The 17,826-nt window shown below is 43.4% G+C and overlaps 1 protein-coding gene across 2 annotated transcripts in view; it reads right to left on the bottom strand.

The window, feature by feature from the left end:
- Positions 1-17,826, bottom strand: part of cers5 (ceramide synthase 5) — a 48,288-nt gene that overhangs the window by 1,679 nt on the left and 28,783 nt on the right. Inside the window, exons 6-10 of one of the 2 annotated variants that reach the window (XM_063215096.1) lie at positions 14,844-14,936; positions 10,604-10,732; positions 6,790-6,896; positions 3,468-3,624; positions 1,719-2,087 (exon numbers count right to left, since the gene is read on the bottom strand). In XM_063215096.1, the coding sequence (XP_063071166.1) occupies positions 1,905-2,087; positions 3,468-3,624; positions 6,790-6,896; positions 10,604-10,732; positions 14,844-14,936 (669 nt within the window). In that variant the 3' untranslated portion in view covers positions 1,719-1,904. Of the gene's footprint in view, positions 1-1,718; positions 2,088-3,467; positions 3,625-6,789; positions 6,897-10,603; positions 10,733-14,843; positions 14,937-17,826 lie in introns of those variants that run through there. The other variant, XM_063215094.1, reaches the window with a different exon arrangement.

The following is a 17,826-nucleotide window of genomic DNA, read 5'->3' on the forward strand; positions in this document are numbered from 1 at the left end:
AGACAGAACACAACGGCCGAGTGACGCAACTCCTCATGAATCATGTTTCCTGACAGAGCAGAGGGGGGCTGGTCATAAACATAGGCCTCCTATACTTATGTCTACGGGGCTGGTTGGCTAACTCGTAGCATTAGTACACCAGCATGGCCACAAGGGGGAGCAAGAGATTGTGAAACCGATTAAGGTCCCATGATTTCATTTGAAGAGTGGCTTACCCAGATTATACCAGAGGCGATTCCTCTTTGAGTACAAGGGAGGCGCCGCCTCCTGTCCAAAATCACGGAGAATAGTATGTAAACTAATGCTTTACACAACTTAATAACATTGCTATTTCAGACCCAGCTCCATAGAAAATGCATGTGCTCAACTTAGAGATGAAATCAATCTGTTATAAGATCCCGAGGCTCGCACGAGTTTTTTTTCCGCTCATGACAACGCAAGCGAGTCGAGTCTCAATGGACTTCAATGGCATGTGGGATTGTACGATTTTTCAATGGCAAAATGCTAAACGGTCATTGGCTATTGCCGTGAAATTTTTTTGATTTTGAGACTGAGCCTCACTGGGAGTGAATGGAGAAGAGAGAGGAGGGGGGAGGGACCGGAGACTGGAGCTCCGACTTGTGATTGGGTGAACCCCGTGTCAGTAGGCTACAGTGGTTGATTTCATTTCGAAATGCGGATATGTTATTAATTTGACTGAGAAGTTTCGTCGTGGTAACCAGTGGGGAAGCTATTCATTGCGGTGTACTCCAGTTTTGTGTACATATTCTTGTAAACCTAGTGACACTAGCGTTGCGAATAAAGTCTTAATAGTGGCATGTCCTTATCCTTTTTAATCTCCCAATTCAAAAGTTGAAGTTGCCTACTTTTCGTTAGGGCTAGCTTGCAAGAAAGCTAGAGAGCTATGCAAAATGCCAAGCATTGTGGATTAAATTCTGGCGAATTCCAGTCGTCCTTATGAGGAGAAAATGAATATCAAGGAGCAGAGCAGAGCACTGCCTAATATTGACTTGGTGAAAAAGGTAGGGAAGAACAACCGTTTCTTTTGAGCTTTCGTGGTGTCTTATCAACTGGTTAACTGCCAAGTCCCGTGAGTGGCGAGTCCTTGTTTCCTACTGTGTTGGCAATGTCTGGTAAATAATTAAAGATTTTGCGACCTCTAGTGGTAAGTTAAGCCGTGCACCCAGTAATGAACAAAGACAACGAAGGCAAACTAAATCACATCATTATGTGGCGGAGGTAGGCCTAATGATGATGATAATAATAATAAAAACATTTCCCTATGAATAGGCTACAAGGGGGATAATGATTAATGATTAACAAATTTGTTTCAACAAGAGTCCTTTAGTGTGTGAGGCCATATGTGGCTCAGGACCAATGTAAGATGTGTGTCAAAATCCCCCCCCCCCCCCCCCCCCCCTTTATTTTTGCGTTCTGGACATATTGTAATTGAACAGCCTCCCCTGTTTGACAGACTACCAGCCGCCACTGGATTATACATGTTTGTCATTATTATCCCTGAAATGGAGGCAAATACCCACGGCTGAAATGGCCAGACGGTGCAGAAATAAGGCCAGATAAAGATCCGTTTTGTCACTCCAGGTTTGCAAAAGCATGCCATGCTGTTGTGACCACTTACTGTAAATTGCAATCCAGTGTTTGTGTAATAGTTCTCTTGCCCTTTATTTATACATTAATTAATTTTTTAAGGCCTTTTGGGCCTTCATTGGACAGGACAGTGTTGGAGAGTGATAGGAGCGTGTTGGGGGACAGTGGGATAGGGAAAGATCAGGAAATGACCTCAGGTCAAAATCAAATCTTGATTTATGGTACAGCAACGGAGCCTTGGCCCACTGAGCCACGGCGCCCCATGTTCTCTTGTCCTTTCTCAGAGTGCCTGTCTTTCATTTAACAGGATAGAGGAGTAAGAAGAAGTGTTTCAGGGGAAAGATGGGAGGATTGCGGAGGGGAAAAAGAGACAGCATCACAGGTCCTGAGCAGAGGAGTGAGACGAGAGAGGAGGGGACAGGAAGAGACAGGATCTTCCATCCAGCAGAGAGAAGAAGAGAGCGAGGGATGAAGCCTTCCTGCCGAAAGGAGAAAAAAAACGACAGAACAGAGAGAAAAAAGGGAAAATTATGATAGAGAGAAGCAGGGCTGGTAGGAAATCAAGCTTACAGACAGATGCTCAAATAGGGACAGGTTTAAGCATGACTATTTGAAATCGAATGTCGCATACTTTCATCCTAATATGCATGGCAGATACACAGGTACTGTATCAGTTTAAGAACAGGTAGAGAGGTTCCTCCACACTGGTCTGAATACCTGAGGTAGTGACCCCCCCCCCCTCCATTGAAGACACAGTGTTGCCCACTTCACCCAGCTTCTTTGAAACTGTATGTTTCCGTACAAATTTCACCCCCTTTTTCTCTGCACCACACCACCACCACTGACAGGAACCTGCCTCATTAGGATAAACCCGCAAAATTCATAAATAGACAAAATGAGAACTGAAACTGATTGAAACCTGCAGCATAACCTACACAGCATTTCCTCCTCCTGCACTGCACCGCCCAGTGACACTGCCCCCTAATGGTGACAGGCATGCAGTGCTGCACAACCCCACCCCTTTCCCCACTGAAGATGGCTTTGAGCACAATGACTGAACACCGTAGCCATAAAACAATGCACCCACTGTATGTATTCATTCATGTTCATAAGGCTCCCAGCTACAGGTAACACAGGGTGCGTTCCAATATACAACCTTGCGTCCTCCACTTGTGCTTGTGGCCTCGTACCAGGAAGTAATATGTCATGATGACATCATTGACAACAGCATTACATTTCAATAACTTGCCAAAGCTCAGTTGTGAAGTCATTTTCTCATTTGCAAACAGGATGGTGAATGAAGAATAGTCCCCCAAAAATTGTTTTGGCTAGGCTGACAGCGGGGAAAACTTAGTTGTTTTCTCCACGGAGGCGGGGCATCAGCAAAATGTGAGGCCACAAGCCCAAGTGGAGGATGCAAGGTCGCATATTGGAATGCACGTAAGGCTCCCAGCTACAGGTAACACAGTCTGACGGCCCGCTCGAGCCAGGAAGTGAGGGACGGTGTCCACCTTCCTACCACGCCCACTATAACCTGCTCATTTCTACGTTTGTCGTGCTCCTAGTTCCATATAGGCTTCCCATTTCCTGATCTTGTGAATGATTTAGTATTAGGAGCTGCAACCAAAATAGTAATGGCTCCGCCCTTATACATGGGTTCGCAATGTTTGTAAACACGATGTTTTGAGAAGGGGCAAGACACTGGCAGCCAACCATGTGAGCTAATTTTTTTGACCAACAGCGGTTTCCAACAATCAAAGGTTGAGTTGTGCGCAGCTAGGTTCGCGCAGTCAGGTTATAACAAAAATGCTGAAGCCACGTATAACCGTGGATAATGTGTAAAGGGCAACAGCACCCACCTTCCCACGCATGATTGCCTTGGTTGCGATGCGAGCGATGAGGTAGAACCAGATGACGTGCAGCACCTGCAACACCGACAGCAGGCCGCAGAAGAGCCACCAGGAGGGGTACGGCCCAACGATCTCCCAGCTCTCAAACAGCACTGACCACAACACCCTGAGAAGTGGAGAATATTAGAGATTATTATTTTTTAAATATTTATTTGGGGCTTTTCAAACCTTTCTTAGGTTTTTACGAGACAGGAAAGTGGAGGAGAGACAGGAAACGAGTTGGGGGAGAGAGACAGGAAAGGGCCGGCAAAGGACCCGGGCCGGAATCAAACCCGGATCGGCCACGTAGTAGATGAGTGCCCTACCGTTAGCGCTACAGTGGGGCCGAGAGCCGAGATTAGTACACATAGATATACTGAGTTCTATAATGAGCAACCAGGACGGTAGGACAGCTCTCAAACATGGCCGAGTTCTGTACCCTGAGAAAAGGATAGTAGAATAGAGAAGAGTTCATTTAATGCACATGGATACTTCATTTTAGAAGAGCCACCATGGCGGGTAGGGCCCAATCATGTGCCTGCTATGATCTAAAACAGGAGTGGGCAAACTCAGGCCCGGGGGCCACATGCGCTGAGCCATTTCATCTGGCCCACAGAGCCTTTAAATCCAAAGTATCTTACTCACACTTAAAATTCTTTAAAAAGCAAAGGGTGTTGCAGGTGTGAGATTAATCAAGGTCACATCTAAATATTGCAATGTGCAGGATTGAAATAGCCACCAAATTATGTCAGTGTACATTAAAGTATTTCTCATTACTGGCAAAGGCATGTTGCCTGCGACATCTGGCCCTGCGATCCATATTCTACACCCAATGTGACCCTCAGGCCAAAATAATTGCCCAGCCCTGATCTAAAACATGGCTGGCCACGGCACCATAGGAAGAAGAGGAGACTCATTTTCAGACATGGATTTATAGCCATCCATCCATCCATCCATCCATCCACCCACACATGCATACTGTACATACTGTGCATGCATGCATACAATAGATACAGCACATACATACAGTATACAAGCACACAGACACAGACACAGACTCACAGAAACACACACACAGACACACACACTAAAGTAATGTATGTCAATTCAACAGTATAAATATGAAATAATATAAAACAAAATAAATATAAAATAAAAAACAATACAGAAGCTGTAAGAAATACATTCATTTCCCCCTACTGTAACTGTAACGACTTCCAACTTGTAATGCGCAACCAACCCTATATGTGACAGAATTATGCAGTGTACATAAACACGTCCTTCTGGTAACTTGGTATAACATAAACCATCTGTTGGGTGACAATGGCACATTGTGTGTAATGAGCCCAAATGATGTGTGCGCTCTGAGAGGGCCTATGAGAAAGAGTGTGTGTGTGTGTGTGTGTGTGTGTGTGTGTGTGTGTGTGTGTGTGTGTGTGTGTGTGTGTGTGTGTGTGTGTGTTGGATGGAAACATACAGGCCCTCTGACAACACAATGAGGACACTGTGGACATCTGTTCCGGCCCTTAGCATGTTCCTTTGTTTGCTAAAGCAGAGCAGGCCAGTAAGCCATGCATGTTTTACTGTGTGTGTGTGCGTGCGTGCGTGTGGGTGCGTGTGTGTGTGTGTGTGTGTGTGCGTGCGTGCGTGTGGGTGCGTGTGTGTGGTGTTTAGTTTTTAATGCGGTCACGTAAGAGTCTGTATGTGGTGCCATTCTCGAAAGCATATTAGTTGCTAGCCAGTTAGTAAACTGGGCAGTGGCCAATGGGAAATTGCAATTTTTTTGTGCATCTTTTAGTTTCTATTCTGTTTTATGGAAATGTGTTTTCTTTAATATGTGTTAATGTGTTAGTGTGTGTCTGCCACTATTTGTTTGGCTGCCATTTTGAGCAGGACTGCCTGGCAGTGGAGATGCTTAGTCTCAAATGGAAAATCCTGGCTAAATAAAGACTGAATGAAATAAATGAAACATTGCAATCAATAAAGTAGCTAACGTAGTTGTCAATTTTTAAAGGGATGATGTATGGTCCACACCTACCTAATTCTCCAAACATCTAGAGCGCAACAATACCCTTGCTTCTTCACACGTGACTATAGGAAAATATTCCCCGACAGAACAAACAGCACAGCAACAGGTTTGTTTTGTCCTGAAGAGATATATTTTCCGATAGTCACGTGTGGACAAGGTTAAAAGGTTAATAAGGTTTTGAGAAATGCACCCCTGAATTAAAACTGAACTCAGAACTCAGCCGGAAGATGAGGTCTTGCTTTTGCTATCGAGGAAATGGGTGGATCATGAGACTCCTCAATGGGAACATATCATACTACCGTACTTCAGTCAAGTCAAGCATGAGTTAACCGGCTAAAAAGGCCTTTGCAAAGGGGCAGGGAGTCTGAATACATCCACACACAAACATGAACATGGATGAATTAACACACATACGTACATACACACGCATGCAGGCATGCACACAAGCATCACACACACGGTGGTACACACAGAAACGTACTCACACACAAACATGAACAGTGATATGCAGGCACACACACACACACACACACACACACACACACACACACACGACCAGTGATGCGCACACACACACACACACACACACACACACACACACACACACACACACACACACACACACACACACACACACACACACACACACACACACGGTATGGATTTCAGGACTGGTGACGGCATCATCTCTTGAGCAGCTACTTGACATAGAATATAGGCACTCAGGTTACAACATCAGCTGAAAGCCCATGTCACTCACACATTTCACACACACACAAGCACACATATATTTCACACACACACAAGCACACATATATTTCACACACACACACAAGCACACATATATTTCACACACACACACAAGCACACATATATTTCACACACACACACACACAAGCACACATATATTTCACACACACACACAAGCACACATATATTTCACACACACACACACAAGCACACATATATTTCACACACACACAAGCACACATATATTTCACACACACACACAAGCACACATATATTTCACACACACACACACACACACACACACACGCACACAAGCACGCACGCACACACACAAGCACGCACGCACACACACACACGCACGCGCACACACACACACACACACACACACACACACACACACACACACACACACACTCCACACGAATGCATGCACAAACACACAGCACCTGCGTGTAGCCTACACACACACACACACACCCACCCACCCACACACACACCTGTATTGAGACTCACCAGAATGGGTAGATGACGAGCCGCGTGATGAAGAAGCAGATGCCAAACACCACAAAGAGGAAGTCACACACACGCTGGTACTTGGCATAGTTGGCCAGCTTGGCAGCCTGTAAACACCACACACACACACACACACACACACACACACACACACACACACACACACACACACACACACACACACACACACACACACACACACGCAAATAAGGCAGATTACATATGGGTCATACTCATAACGACATTTCATTAATGAGAGCATGGTGGAACAGTTTTGATAACACACGCACACGCACACACACAAGGCAGATTACAAACGGGTCATACTCATAACGACATCTTCATTTCATTATTAAGAGCACGGTTGAACAGTTTGATAAGGGAAACCACCCAGTGTACCTGGCTAGTAGGCTACCCAGCTCTGTAAATACAGAGATGAGATGACAAGGCAAGACTACCACCAGTATATGGCTCAAGATATTATGAGTCTAGAGACACATTTCACCACAATGGCTATGTTCACATGACGTTTTTTAATACTGAATTAATAATTCAGAATTAAAAAGTTCTGTCGAGTTCCCTTTGATCATTCACTTAATTCCGAATTGTGAAGTGTGTACATGACGTTTTCAAATCGAAATGAAGCTTTATTCAGATTTAAAGTGAGTTAATTCGGAATAAAATGTCCCATCTAAAAGGGCATAATCATGATTAAAATGTGCATAAACAAACACAGTGAAAATTGAAAGAAAAGTGTCTCTGAGGAAGGTGTTTGCAAGTAAAAGAACAAAAAGGATTTATGTATGCCTACATTTTTGTTTCAGTTTTCAAGATATTATGAGCAAATAATGAAGTTCAAGTTTGAATATGAAGTTTTCTTTCATATTGACTATGGATTTCTGTCGGTCTTAGGCAAGGCTTTGATACAAAGACTTGAAGCAAATCAATGAACTCTGCTTTTAAAACAGACCATGAGGTACAGTAGAACAAAAGAAGAGACAACACTTTATTTTATGGTTCATGTTCCTTTGAATGCACATATAATATAGATAATATTTAATACTGCGTACTTACATATACCAGACCATGCCATGCCATGAATGCACACACACAAAAAAAATCTAAAATATGACTCAGAGCTCATCCACAGCACGATACATTTTATTTCCTGACGATTTTAGGCAAGATGGCGGTACAATTTGTTTTAAGAAATCTAGGCACTTTCACTTTAGCATGTAAAAATGGCCTATATAAAGAAACCACACACAGCTGTAGAGCCGGGATCTTTCTCGTCTCTCCTGAAAGATGATGTTTGTTTTGTGGTGAAGTGTGATAAAGTGCGCAGGCAGAGCTTTCAAACCAAGCGACACCTCTGCTGTGAAACGTTTATTTCTTAAAGGCAGCTCTTGTAGACACAGGAGGGTGGGGGGCCCACACGCCCACAACCAAAACCCACAGCTAGGAAAATAACAGCCATCTAAGCTTATGCTAGCTAATGCTAAGCTTAAGCCTAACTTTTGTTTGTATTTTGTATTTCTTTAACGCTTCTATACTTCTCCATGAAACGTAAATCATGCAGCACCCTCATAAAAAGATAACAATAACAGTTGAGCACAATAATCTGATAACACTATTGATCCCTTGGCAATCTCTATCACTGAACAAATAATTGCGTCACCGACTCACGTCCCCGCCAAACAAATAGTGGAGCATCCATTAGTACTTTATTAATAGGACATGCTGTAGGTGGGCCGCATGGTAGAAGTTTACTCTGGAGCTCAAACAGGTTTTTCTGGGTCGTCAGTCAGTACAATATAGGGAAGAGGAAGACAAGGCGTGGAGAATAATACAGAGAGCTGCCGCTATTCCACTAAATAATAATTAACATGGCAGGGAAGGCAAACTGCTAGCCTCTCTCCCGCCCCATGTGTTTAGCTAGTTAGTGAGATTATTTCATTTTATATGGGGCAGACGAGATGACCCTTATGAGGGCGTATGCCGAAACGTTGGTCTTATTAAATATAACGGCATGAAGTTCCGAGTGTGAGATGAACATTCTTTTTCATTTTATATGGTGCAGCCATGGCTCAATGGTTAGTTAAAGCACTGGTCTTCAGGTCAGAGGGTTGCAGGTTCGAATCTGACCCTTACCAGCACCTCCATCCATGGCTGAAGCGCCCTTGAGCAAGGCACCTAACCCCACATTGCTCCAGGGACTGTAACCAATACCCTGAAAATATCTGTAAGTCACTTTGGATAAAAAGTGTTCGCTAAATGTAATGTAATGTAATATTTCTCCTTTATTTTACTAGGGTAGTTACATTGAGGCAGTTGCCTCTTTTCCAAGTGGGTCCTAGCCAAGAAAGCAGCAAAGACATAGGAGTCACAATACAGACAAAAACAGACAAGTCACAAAAGACAACATGTCCACAAAAAGCAAAACATTAAAGATTAAGACATAAAAACATGCAGGACATAACCATGCAGACATAACCACATGTCTGGATGAATTATGCAGCTTAATTAGTGTAATGTGATGAAAGGTAATGGATGTGGTCATACACTACTCATAGCAGGAAGTCTAAGTGTATTGTAATGTTATGTGTTTGTAATGCAATGGGTCTGTTCGTTAGTGTACTTCCAGCAGGAAGTCTAAGCGTAGTGTAGTGTAATGTAATGTAATGATATGTAGTGTAGTGTAGTGTAATGTAGTGCAGTGTTATGTAATGTAGTGTAATGTAGTGTAGTGTAGTGTAATGTAGTGTAGTGTAGTGCAGTGTAATGTAGTGTAGTGTAATGTAGTGTAATGTTATGTAATGTAGTGTAATGTAATTTAGTGTAGTGTAGTGTAGTGTAATATATTGTAATGTAGTGTAATGTAGTGAAGTGTTATGTAATGTAGTGTAATAAGTCTGTTCGTAACGTACCTCCAAGAGGGAGTCAGAGGCATTGTGCAAATGTAGTGTAGTGTAGTGTAGTGTAGTGTAGTGTAGTGTAGTGTAGTGTAGTGTAGTGTAGTGTAGTGTAGTGTAGTGTAGTGTAGTGTAGTGTAGTGTAGTGTAGTGTAGTGTAGTTTAGTGTAGTGTAGTATAATGTAGTGTAGTGTAGTGTAGTGTAGTGTAGTGTAGCATAGTGTAGTGTAGTATAATGTAGTGTAGTCTAGTGTAATGTAGTGTAATGTAGTGTAGTGTAGAAGCAGGCTAGGTTTTTGGTAGCACTTAACCTAGCGATTTTATTTGGTTTTCTCATATGTTTTCACCATGTTTAGGGCTACTTAAATATGTTTATTGTAAAAACTACTCCCTGTCTCTGTATGCTGTGGGAAGAGGAGTGGGAGTGCAGCCCCAAGCCCCATGGTGATTGTGTACGGTCTGTGATATTACAGAGCCATCACTAAAGCTTTGGATCTGCAATCTTGTCTGGAGTCTTTATTACATCTCAACTTACACAACGTAGAGTGAAATTCCAACCGGTTACATAATGTAGTGTAGTGTAGTTCCATCCCCCTCCCACCCCTCCTTCAACAATCAGTAATAACTATTGCAATGAGAGACTTTTTTATATCTGAATGTTTAATGTGAAATAATCAATTTATTTATTTTTGTATGTACTGTATGCTACTAGACACCTAAATTTCCTTCGGGATCAATAAATGTTACTCTACTCTACTCTACTCTAGTGTAGTGTAGTGTAGTGTAGTGTAGTGTAGTGTAGTGTAGTGTAGTGTAGTATAATGTAGTGTAGTGTACTGTACTGTACTGTAGTGTAGTGTAGAGTAATATAGTGCACTGTAATGAGTCTGGTGGTACTGTACCTCCAGGAGGAAGTCGGAGGAGTCGTGCACGGCCAGGACGAGGCAGCCGACCCGCACCATGTTGTTCGCAAAGGAGAAGCTGATCAGTATGATGGTGGCCAGGTGATGCACAAACATGATCAGGAAGTCCTGCACACAGCACACACACACACACACACAAGTTTAGTCTGATCAGTGTGATGATCAGGAAATCAGATAATGATGCAGAAGACACACACAGAGCAGATTTATAGCACAGACATAAAGACACACAAGTTAGCTTACTGACATACGCGCGTGTGCGTGCACACACACACACACACACACACACACACACACACACACACACACACACACACACACACACACACACACACACACACACACACACACACACACACACACACGCACGCACGCACGCACGCACGCACACGCACACGCACACGTTTACTTTGACACATACAGTACCAACATGCTTAGCACAGACACATGCCTAGTGTACGCTACTCAGGCCAGACAGACCTGTTCACTTTGGCAAGTACAGTACATCATAGACACACCCACAATTATACAGAGATCAGCACACAGCGTGGGCACAGACAAGCAGGAGCATTTACTTACATCAACAGCACTGATATGAGAGCAGTATAAACACCAGATCAGTTTATTTAAAACAGTGTCAGAAGGTCGCTTCACTTGTTCAGATCAGATCAGTACAGGCACCATGTCACCTAACTTAAAAGGGACACTGTGTAAGATTTTTAGTTGTTTATTTCCAGAATTCATGCTACCCATTCACTAATGTTACCTTTTTCATGAATACTTACCACCACCATCAAATTCGAAGTATTCATTATGACTGGAAAAATTGCACTTTTCATACGTGAAAAGGGGGATCTTCTCCAGGGTCCGCCATTTTAAATTCCCAGAAATAGCCATTTTTCGCTGCAAAAATGACTGTACTTGGGCCATACTAGAAAACATTAGCTCATTATAGGGCTGCACGATTATGGTAAAAATCATAATCACGATTATTTTGGTCAAAATCATAATCATGATTATTAATCACAATTATTGATTTTTGCAGAATTTTTTGAAAATTATATCAAGATGAAATATAACCAAGAGTGAATTATATACGGGATGAGCAAAATAAAATGAATTGTAATAATTATGTAAAGGCAATAGCATGAAACTTAAGTGGACAGATTTCTGGCCAGAAACACCAGCCTGTCAGTATGTTCTGGCTTCAAGGACGCTCTCAAAAGTAGGTCACTATTGCCACGATTAAATCACGATTAAAATCACGAGTTCGATTTCACCATTTTATCACAATTTTGATTATTTTTCGGTTAATTGTGCAGCCCTAGCTCATTACTTAGTAAACTTTCATGAAAATATCAAATTTGGCAATAGGTAACCCAGTTTCAATGAGCAGCATAGTTGCAGTACTTTTTTTTGGCCATTTCCTGCACAGTGTACCTTTACGAGTATGTTTACTCACAGCCATTTACTTAATGATACTAGAATTAATTACAGACACTAGGGTCAGTCAATTAGATGATGACAGACCCCAGGTCAATTTACTACAGACACCAGGGGTTTCTCGACAGCGTCACTGCTAACCAAGTTAGCGACTTACTTGGTTGCAATGCAATTTCCCATTGACAACCTAATACAGTTTCTAATTGGTTAGCAATGATGCTTTCAAGGAATGGGGTCCGGGTCAGTTTACAGTACTAAGATGACAAGACACACACTCACACAGGTCAGTTTCCAAGTATGAGTGAGTGACACCAGGGGCCTATACTACAAAGCTGGTTTCTTAAGAAAATGAGGACTCCAGGCTCTTCTATTAGATTATTTACCTCTTAACTTGACCAGGTGTACTCCTGAACCAGCTTTGTACTATAGGCCCCAGGTGAACCTATAGCGCCATTGCCAGCTGTAATTGATAATGCAAGGTGACTATGGGTCAAGCTTTTTGAAACACGATCCGTAGGCCAGGGACCCAGGGGAAGAGTAGCACAGAGTAGTGATGTCAACATGCACTGACTGAGGCTTTCCGAAAAGGTTGCCACGCAACCATTATTGTCGCCGTGGAGACGAACGGTGTTCCAAAAAAAACAAAACGATGCTGTCCCTGTTGTGTGGAGTGGCGGTAGGGAGAGGAAAGGAGGATGGGATAGGAGGATGGGAGAGGAGAGGAGAGGAGAGGAGGAGAGGAGAGGAGTGGAGGATGGGGTAGGAGGAGAGCAGAGGAGATAAGAGGAGGATGGGAGAAGAGAGGAGGGGAGGATGGGAGGAGAGGAGAATGGGAGAGGAGAGGATAGAAGGATGGGAGATGAGAGGAGGATGGGAAAGGAGAGGAGAGGAGAGGAGGATGGGACAGGAGAGGAGAGGACAAGAGAGGAGAGGAGGATGGGACAGGAGAGGAGAGGAGAGGAGAGGAGGATGGGAGAGGAGACGAGAGGATATGAGAGTAGAGGAGAGGAGAGGAGAGAAGGATGGGATAGGAGAGGAGAGGAGAGGAGAGGAGAGGAGGGGAGAGGAGAGGAGAGGAGAGGAGAGGAGGGGAGAGGAGAGGATAGACCCCCTGGAGTGTCCCAGAGGCTCAAGTGACAGGTGACACAGTGACGGGCCATGCCAGCAGCAGCTGCTGTGACCGCTGATAGCACTTTTAACTGCTGTGTTCTAGTTCTGAACTTCTGACTGCATCTTTACTCTGCTTATCCCTCAATTCACTACTCTACTATTTTAACACATACATGTTCACACACGCATGTGTGCACAAACACACACACATTCAACACGTTCACACAGACATACACACCTACACAAAGACAAAGACAAAGACACACACACACACTAAGTAAAGTACTGAGAGTGACAAAGGAAAAGAAAGTTGAAGAGAAACATGCACACTTGCTTAAGAGGCACACCAAGACACACACACTCCATCCCTCTCTGCCTTACACAAACACACTGTAAATACACTCATGACAATTTCTTCAACTGCTCCCCCAACGCCGATGCACGCGCACACACGCACACACACTTTCTCCAACTCTGCACATCAGGCGAAAGAAGTGGCCTAAAACATCTACCTGAAACCTCAACATCCTTTTTTCACTTCACCTCTGACCCTGTGACCCAGATATGCACAAAGTCCTCCAATCCACAGTAGCACTCCCACAGCACAACACAACATAGCACTGAATGAATAAGGCCTGCTTAAACCACTGCTCTCTCCCTCCCAAAGAATCCCAATTATTCTATTAGGCCTAATGTCCCCGTATCACATGACTTACCATTGCTGTGCAACACACACACACACACACGCACACGCGCACACACACACACACACACACACACACACACACGCACACGCGCACACACACACACACACACAGGCTTGTGACTGCTGTCAACTGAGTTCCACTTCATTCAGTGGCTGGCTATGCTCACAGAAGCATGTAAAGTACTACTCAACTTGAGGTCAGTCAAGGCACTCAAGACACACGCACACACGCACGCACACACGCACGCACACACGCACGCACACACGCACGCACTTTGTTGGTCAAATTGTCTTGGCTGCTATGTGCCACTCAGCTAAGGAATATGTGACACTGTGGACAATTCATAATGTCATGTGTATCAAGGTGTGTGTGTGTGTGTGTGTGTGTGTGTGTGTGTGTGTGTGTGTGTGTGTGTGTGTGTGTGTGTGTGTGTGTGTGTGTGTGTGTGTGTGTGTGTGTGTTTGTGTGTGTGTGTGTGAGAGAGAGAGTGTGAGTGTGAGTGTGAGAGAGAGACAGATGCCTTGGGCTGAATGTATGTAATAGTGAGCTATATATGGTTAATATACTGAATGTGTAAGGATGTGTGTAATGTCTTCTGTATTTATGTATGTATGTATATATGCTACTTGATACTTTAATTTCCCCAAGGGATCAATAAATGATACTCTACTACTCTACTTTACTCTACACACACACAACCACGCGCACGCAAACGCAAACGAACACGCACACGCACGCAGGAATTCCCCATTTTCCCTCAACCACACCATACCCCGGCCCTTCCCCCTTAGGTAATCATTATCCAATACCACAATATACTGTATTTGTAAAGTAAGAAATCACAATAGGTACTTTTGTACCCAACCTCCACCTATACACATATGCATACACACACACCCATATGCGCACACACACCCATACCAATATTCACACAAACACACACACACACACACACGCACCTTTCTCTTGATGTCGATGAACTGGGAGAACATGAGAGACCAGTAGAAGGCCAGTTCTATGACGTAGTAACGGTATACGTCAGGAGTCAGGACCTGCAGAACACAGCACAAGACACAGAGGAGGAATGGGATTAGAAATGGCAATAATAATGGTTGACAGGTTACGCACACGCAGTCACGCACACACACCCGCAAGCACACGCGCGCACACACACCGCGTCTAGGGTTACAGCAACATAATGACAGTGAAGTCAAACACACACACACACAAACATGCACACACACCCATCTGTCACACATCTGCGATGACAGCGAGAGCTTATATTCCATAATTCATGCAGGAGGGTTATGTATTAGCTATTGCCTTTCAAATTACACTAGGCTGTCCTGCTTTGACTCCCCCCTGGCCGTCCTTTTCAGGACGCATCCTCTCCAGTACACACGCTGCTCTGGAGGACATGTCTGCCAGCTGTTTTTATGCCTTATTATAGCTAGTGTTTACACGTGATTTGAGAATGCATGATGTGCAAACAACCCATTTGTTCAGACAGAGTATAGACACACACAAATCAAAACTTGTTTTCCCACAGGATGGATCCTTCCAGATTGTGTGTGTTCTATGTGGGTGTGTGTGCATGTTTGTGTGTGTGTGTGTGTATTTGACTTCACTGTTATTATTAATGTTGCTGTAACCCTAGCCGTGTGTGTCTGTGTCTGTGTCTGTGTCTGTGTCTGTGTGTATGTGTGTGTGTGTGTAGTGTGTCCAATGTAAATAAAGCATTTGCTGTAATAAAGATGCTCATAAACAGAGGGGTCTTGTTATCAGAGGGATCTTTTTTGCTATCACAACGGCAATGCCCAAGTAATTATATTCATACTAATGACTGTATTATCGTAGTAAAGTCGAGCTATGGTACTGAAATAAAGGTTTTTCGAACAGTAGAGTCTACAAAGAGTAAAGGGTAAATAAGACCTTAATTTCCTGGATCTCAAAAACATATCCACCATTTTGTTCTCAATATCTGTTTTGTTGGCCAATAAAAACAATTCAAAGCCAATGTGTCCTGTCAAACATGCACGTTTCTCACTGCATACTCACCTCAAAGAGGAAAAGCCCACTACATAATACTCTTGCCATTCAGTACGAATCCCCCCACAAAATATGTCTGCAGTGTGTTAGTTTGTGTGTGTCCGTGTGTGTAGCAATAGTCCTTGCCCTCTTCATTAAAGGTACACTGTGCAGGAAATGGTCAAAAAAGGTACTGCAACTATGCTGCTCATTGAAACTGGGCTGCCTATTGCCAAATTTGATCTTTACATGAAAGTTTACTAAGTAATAAACAAATATTTTCTAGTATGGTCCAAGAACAGTCATTTTTGCAGCTAAAAATGGCTATTTTTGGAAATTCAAAATGGCGGACCATGGAGAAGATCCCCCTTTTCATGTATTTACCGTCATATTGAATACTTAGAATTTGATGCTGGTGGTAAGCATTCATGAAAAAGATAACATTAGTGAATGCGCAACATTAATTCTGGAAATAAACAACTAAAAATCTCACACAGGGTCCCTTTAAGCGTGCCCTTCACAGTGTGTCTGTAAAGCACAGCTCACTGTGACAGAGCAGGTGTGAAATGGGAGAAGGTTGCGAGAGAAACGAATGTCCGATAATACACAGAACATACAGAACACGACACACATAGCCTAGAAATCTAGACGCCCCTAGAGGCCGCAAATTGAATTCACACATAGCAGTACTGTGACCTTTGCAGCCGGTGAAGTGCCACCGCTGGATGTGAAAGTACTTAGAGTAACAACTCCTCAAAAGTCTGCAGACTCCCTCCCTGCCTTGCAGCGTTACACAGGGCACACCTGTTAAGAGCTCCATTGTTGGCATATTATAAGCCAACGAGCTAAGCAGGAAAGGCCAGACTGGGCTGGGGGGGTAGTAGCTAAATCCTATTTCGCTCACAGCGGTTTCTGCAGACTGCAGCAGAGCCTGTTGCTACGGCTCTGCGCTGCTCTACTCTGCTCTGCGTGATCGGCGACTTGAAGTAGATGAAGCGTGGATAATGAGTGACTGACTTCCAGCTCAGACCGAAAACAAAACATGCAAAGTCAGAACTTTATCCACCATGCAGTGCCTACCCTACAGTACAGTGTTGTATACTGAGTATGAGTGTCACGTGAGTCACGTATTGACCACTGCATAGCGCCTAACCTACAATACAGTGATGTAGACTGTAGTTATACAGTACAAGTCATGTGTTATCCACCTAACATACAGCCATGTTTATGTTATGTATAGTAAGTCACATCTCAGACTTCTACACAGATTGGATAGCAGGAAGCTGATTTCACAGAATACATCAGAATTCACCACACAACACCTAACCTACTGAGGTGTAGGCTATGGTACATGCTATGTATGTCACGTTTTAGACATCTACACAGATCAGCGGATAAGAGTTTAGATTTTTTTTAAGAATTGGATTCACCACACCACACAGCACCTAACATACAGTGATGTATTGTTCATGGAAGTCATGTACACTTCTGATTACACACAATTACTGAAATAAGTGAGGGTGAGAACATATGAACAGGAAGCGTTTTATTCTGGGATGTGGCCTATGCAGTACTCAGTTTTAACTCTTAAAAGGCTGCCAACTTCGCCCAAGGAGGATTCAGACTTCTACACAGATTGCCTAGCTGTGAATTTGAGATCAGAATTATGAGTTACTATGTTTCATGTAAAGTGGAAAAATGTGCATAACACTGTAATAAAAACAGCTTGTGATATTTAAACCATTGCTCAACTAAATGTTCATTATTGACACAATCAAAAATGACCCAGCTCCCACAGCTTGTATTTAACCCATTGTGTCCTGGAGCGACATTGCATTCAAGCTCTTGAGATTTGAGCTGTTTTATTAAAGATGTGGGTATGTTAGAGCTGAGACTATACTGGTGCAAAATGAA

The sequence above is a fragment of the Engraulis encrasicolus genome, chromosome 14, assembly GCF_034702125.1.
Source record: "Engraulis encrasicolus isolate BLACKSEA-1 chromosome 14, IST_EnEncr_1.0, whole genome shotgun sequence".
NCBI classification, from domain to species: domain Eukaryota; kingdom Metazoa; phylum Chordata; class Actinopteri; order Clupeiformes; family Engraulidae; genus Engraulis; species Engraulis encrasicolus.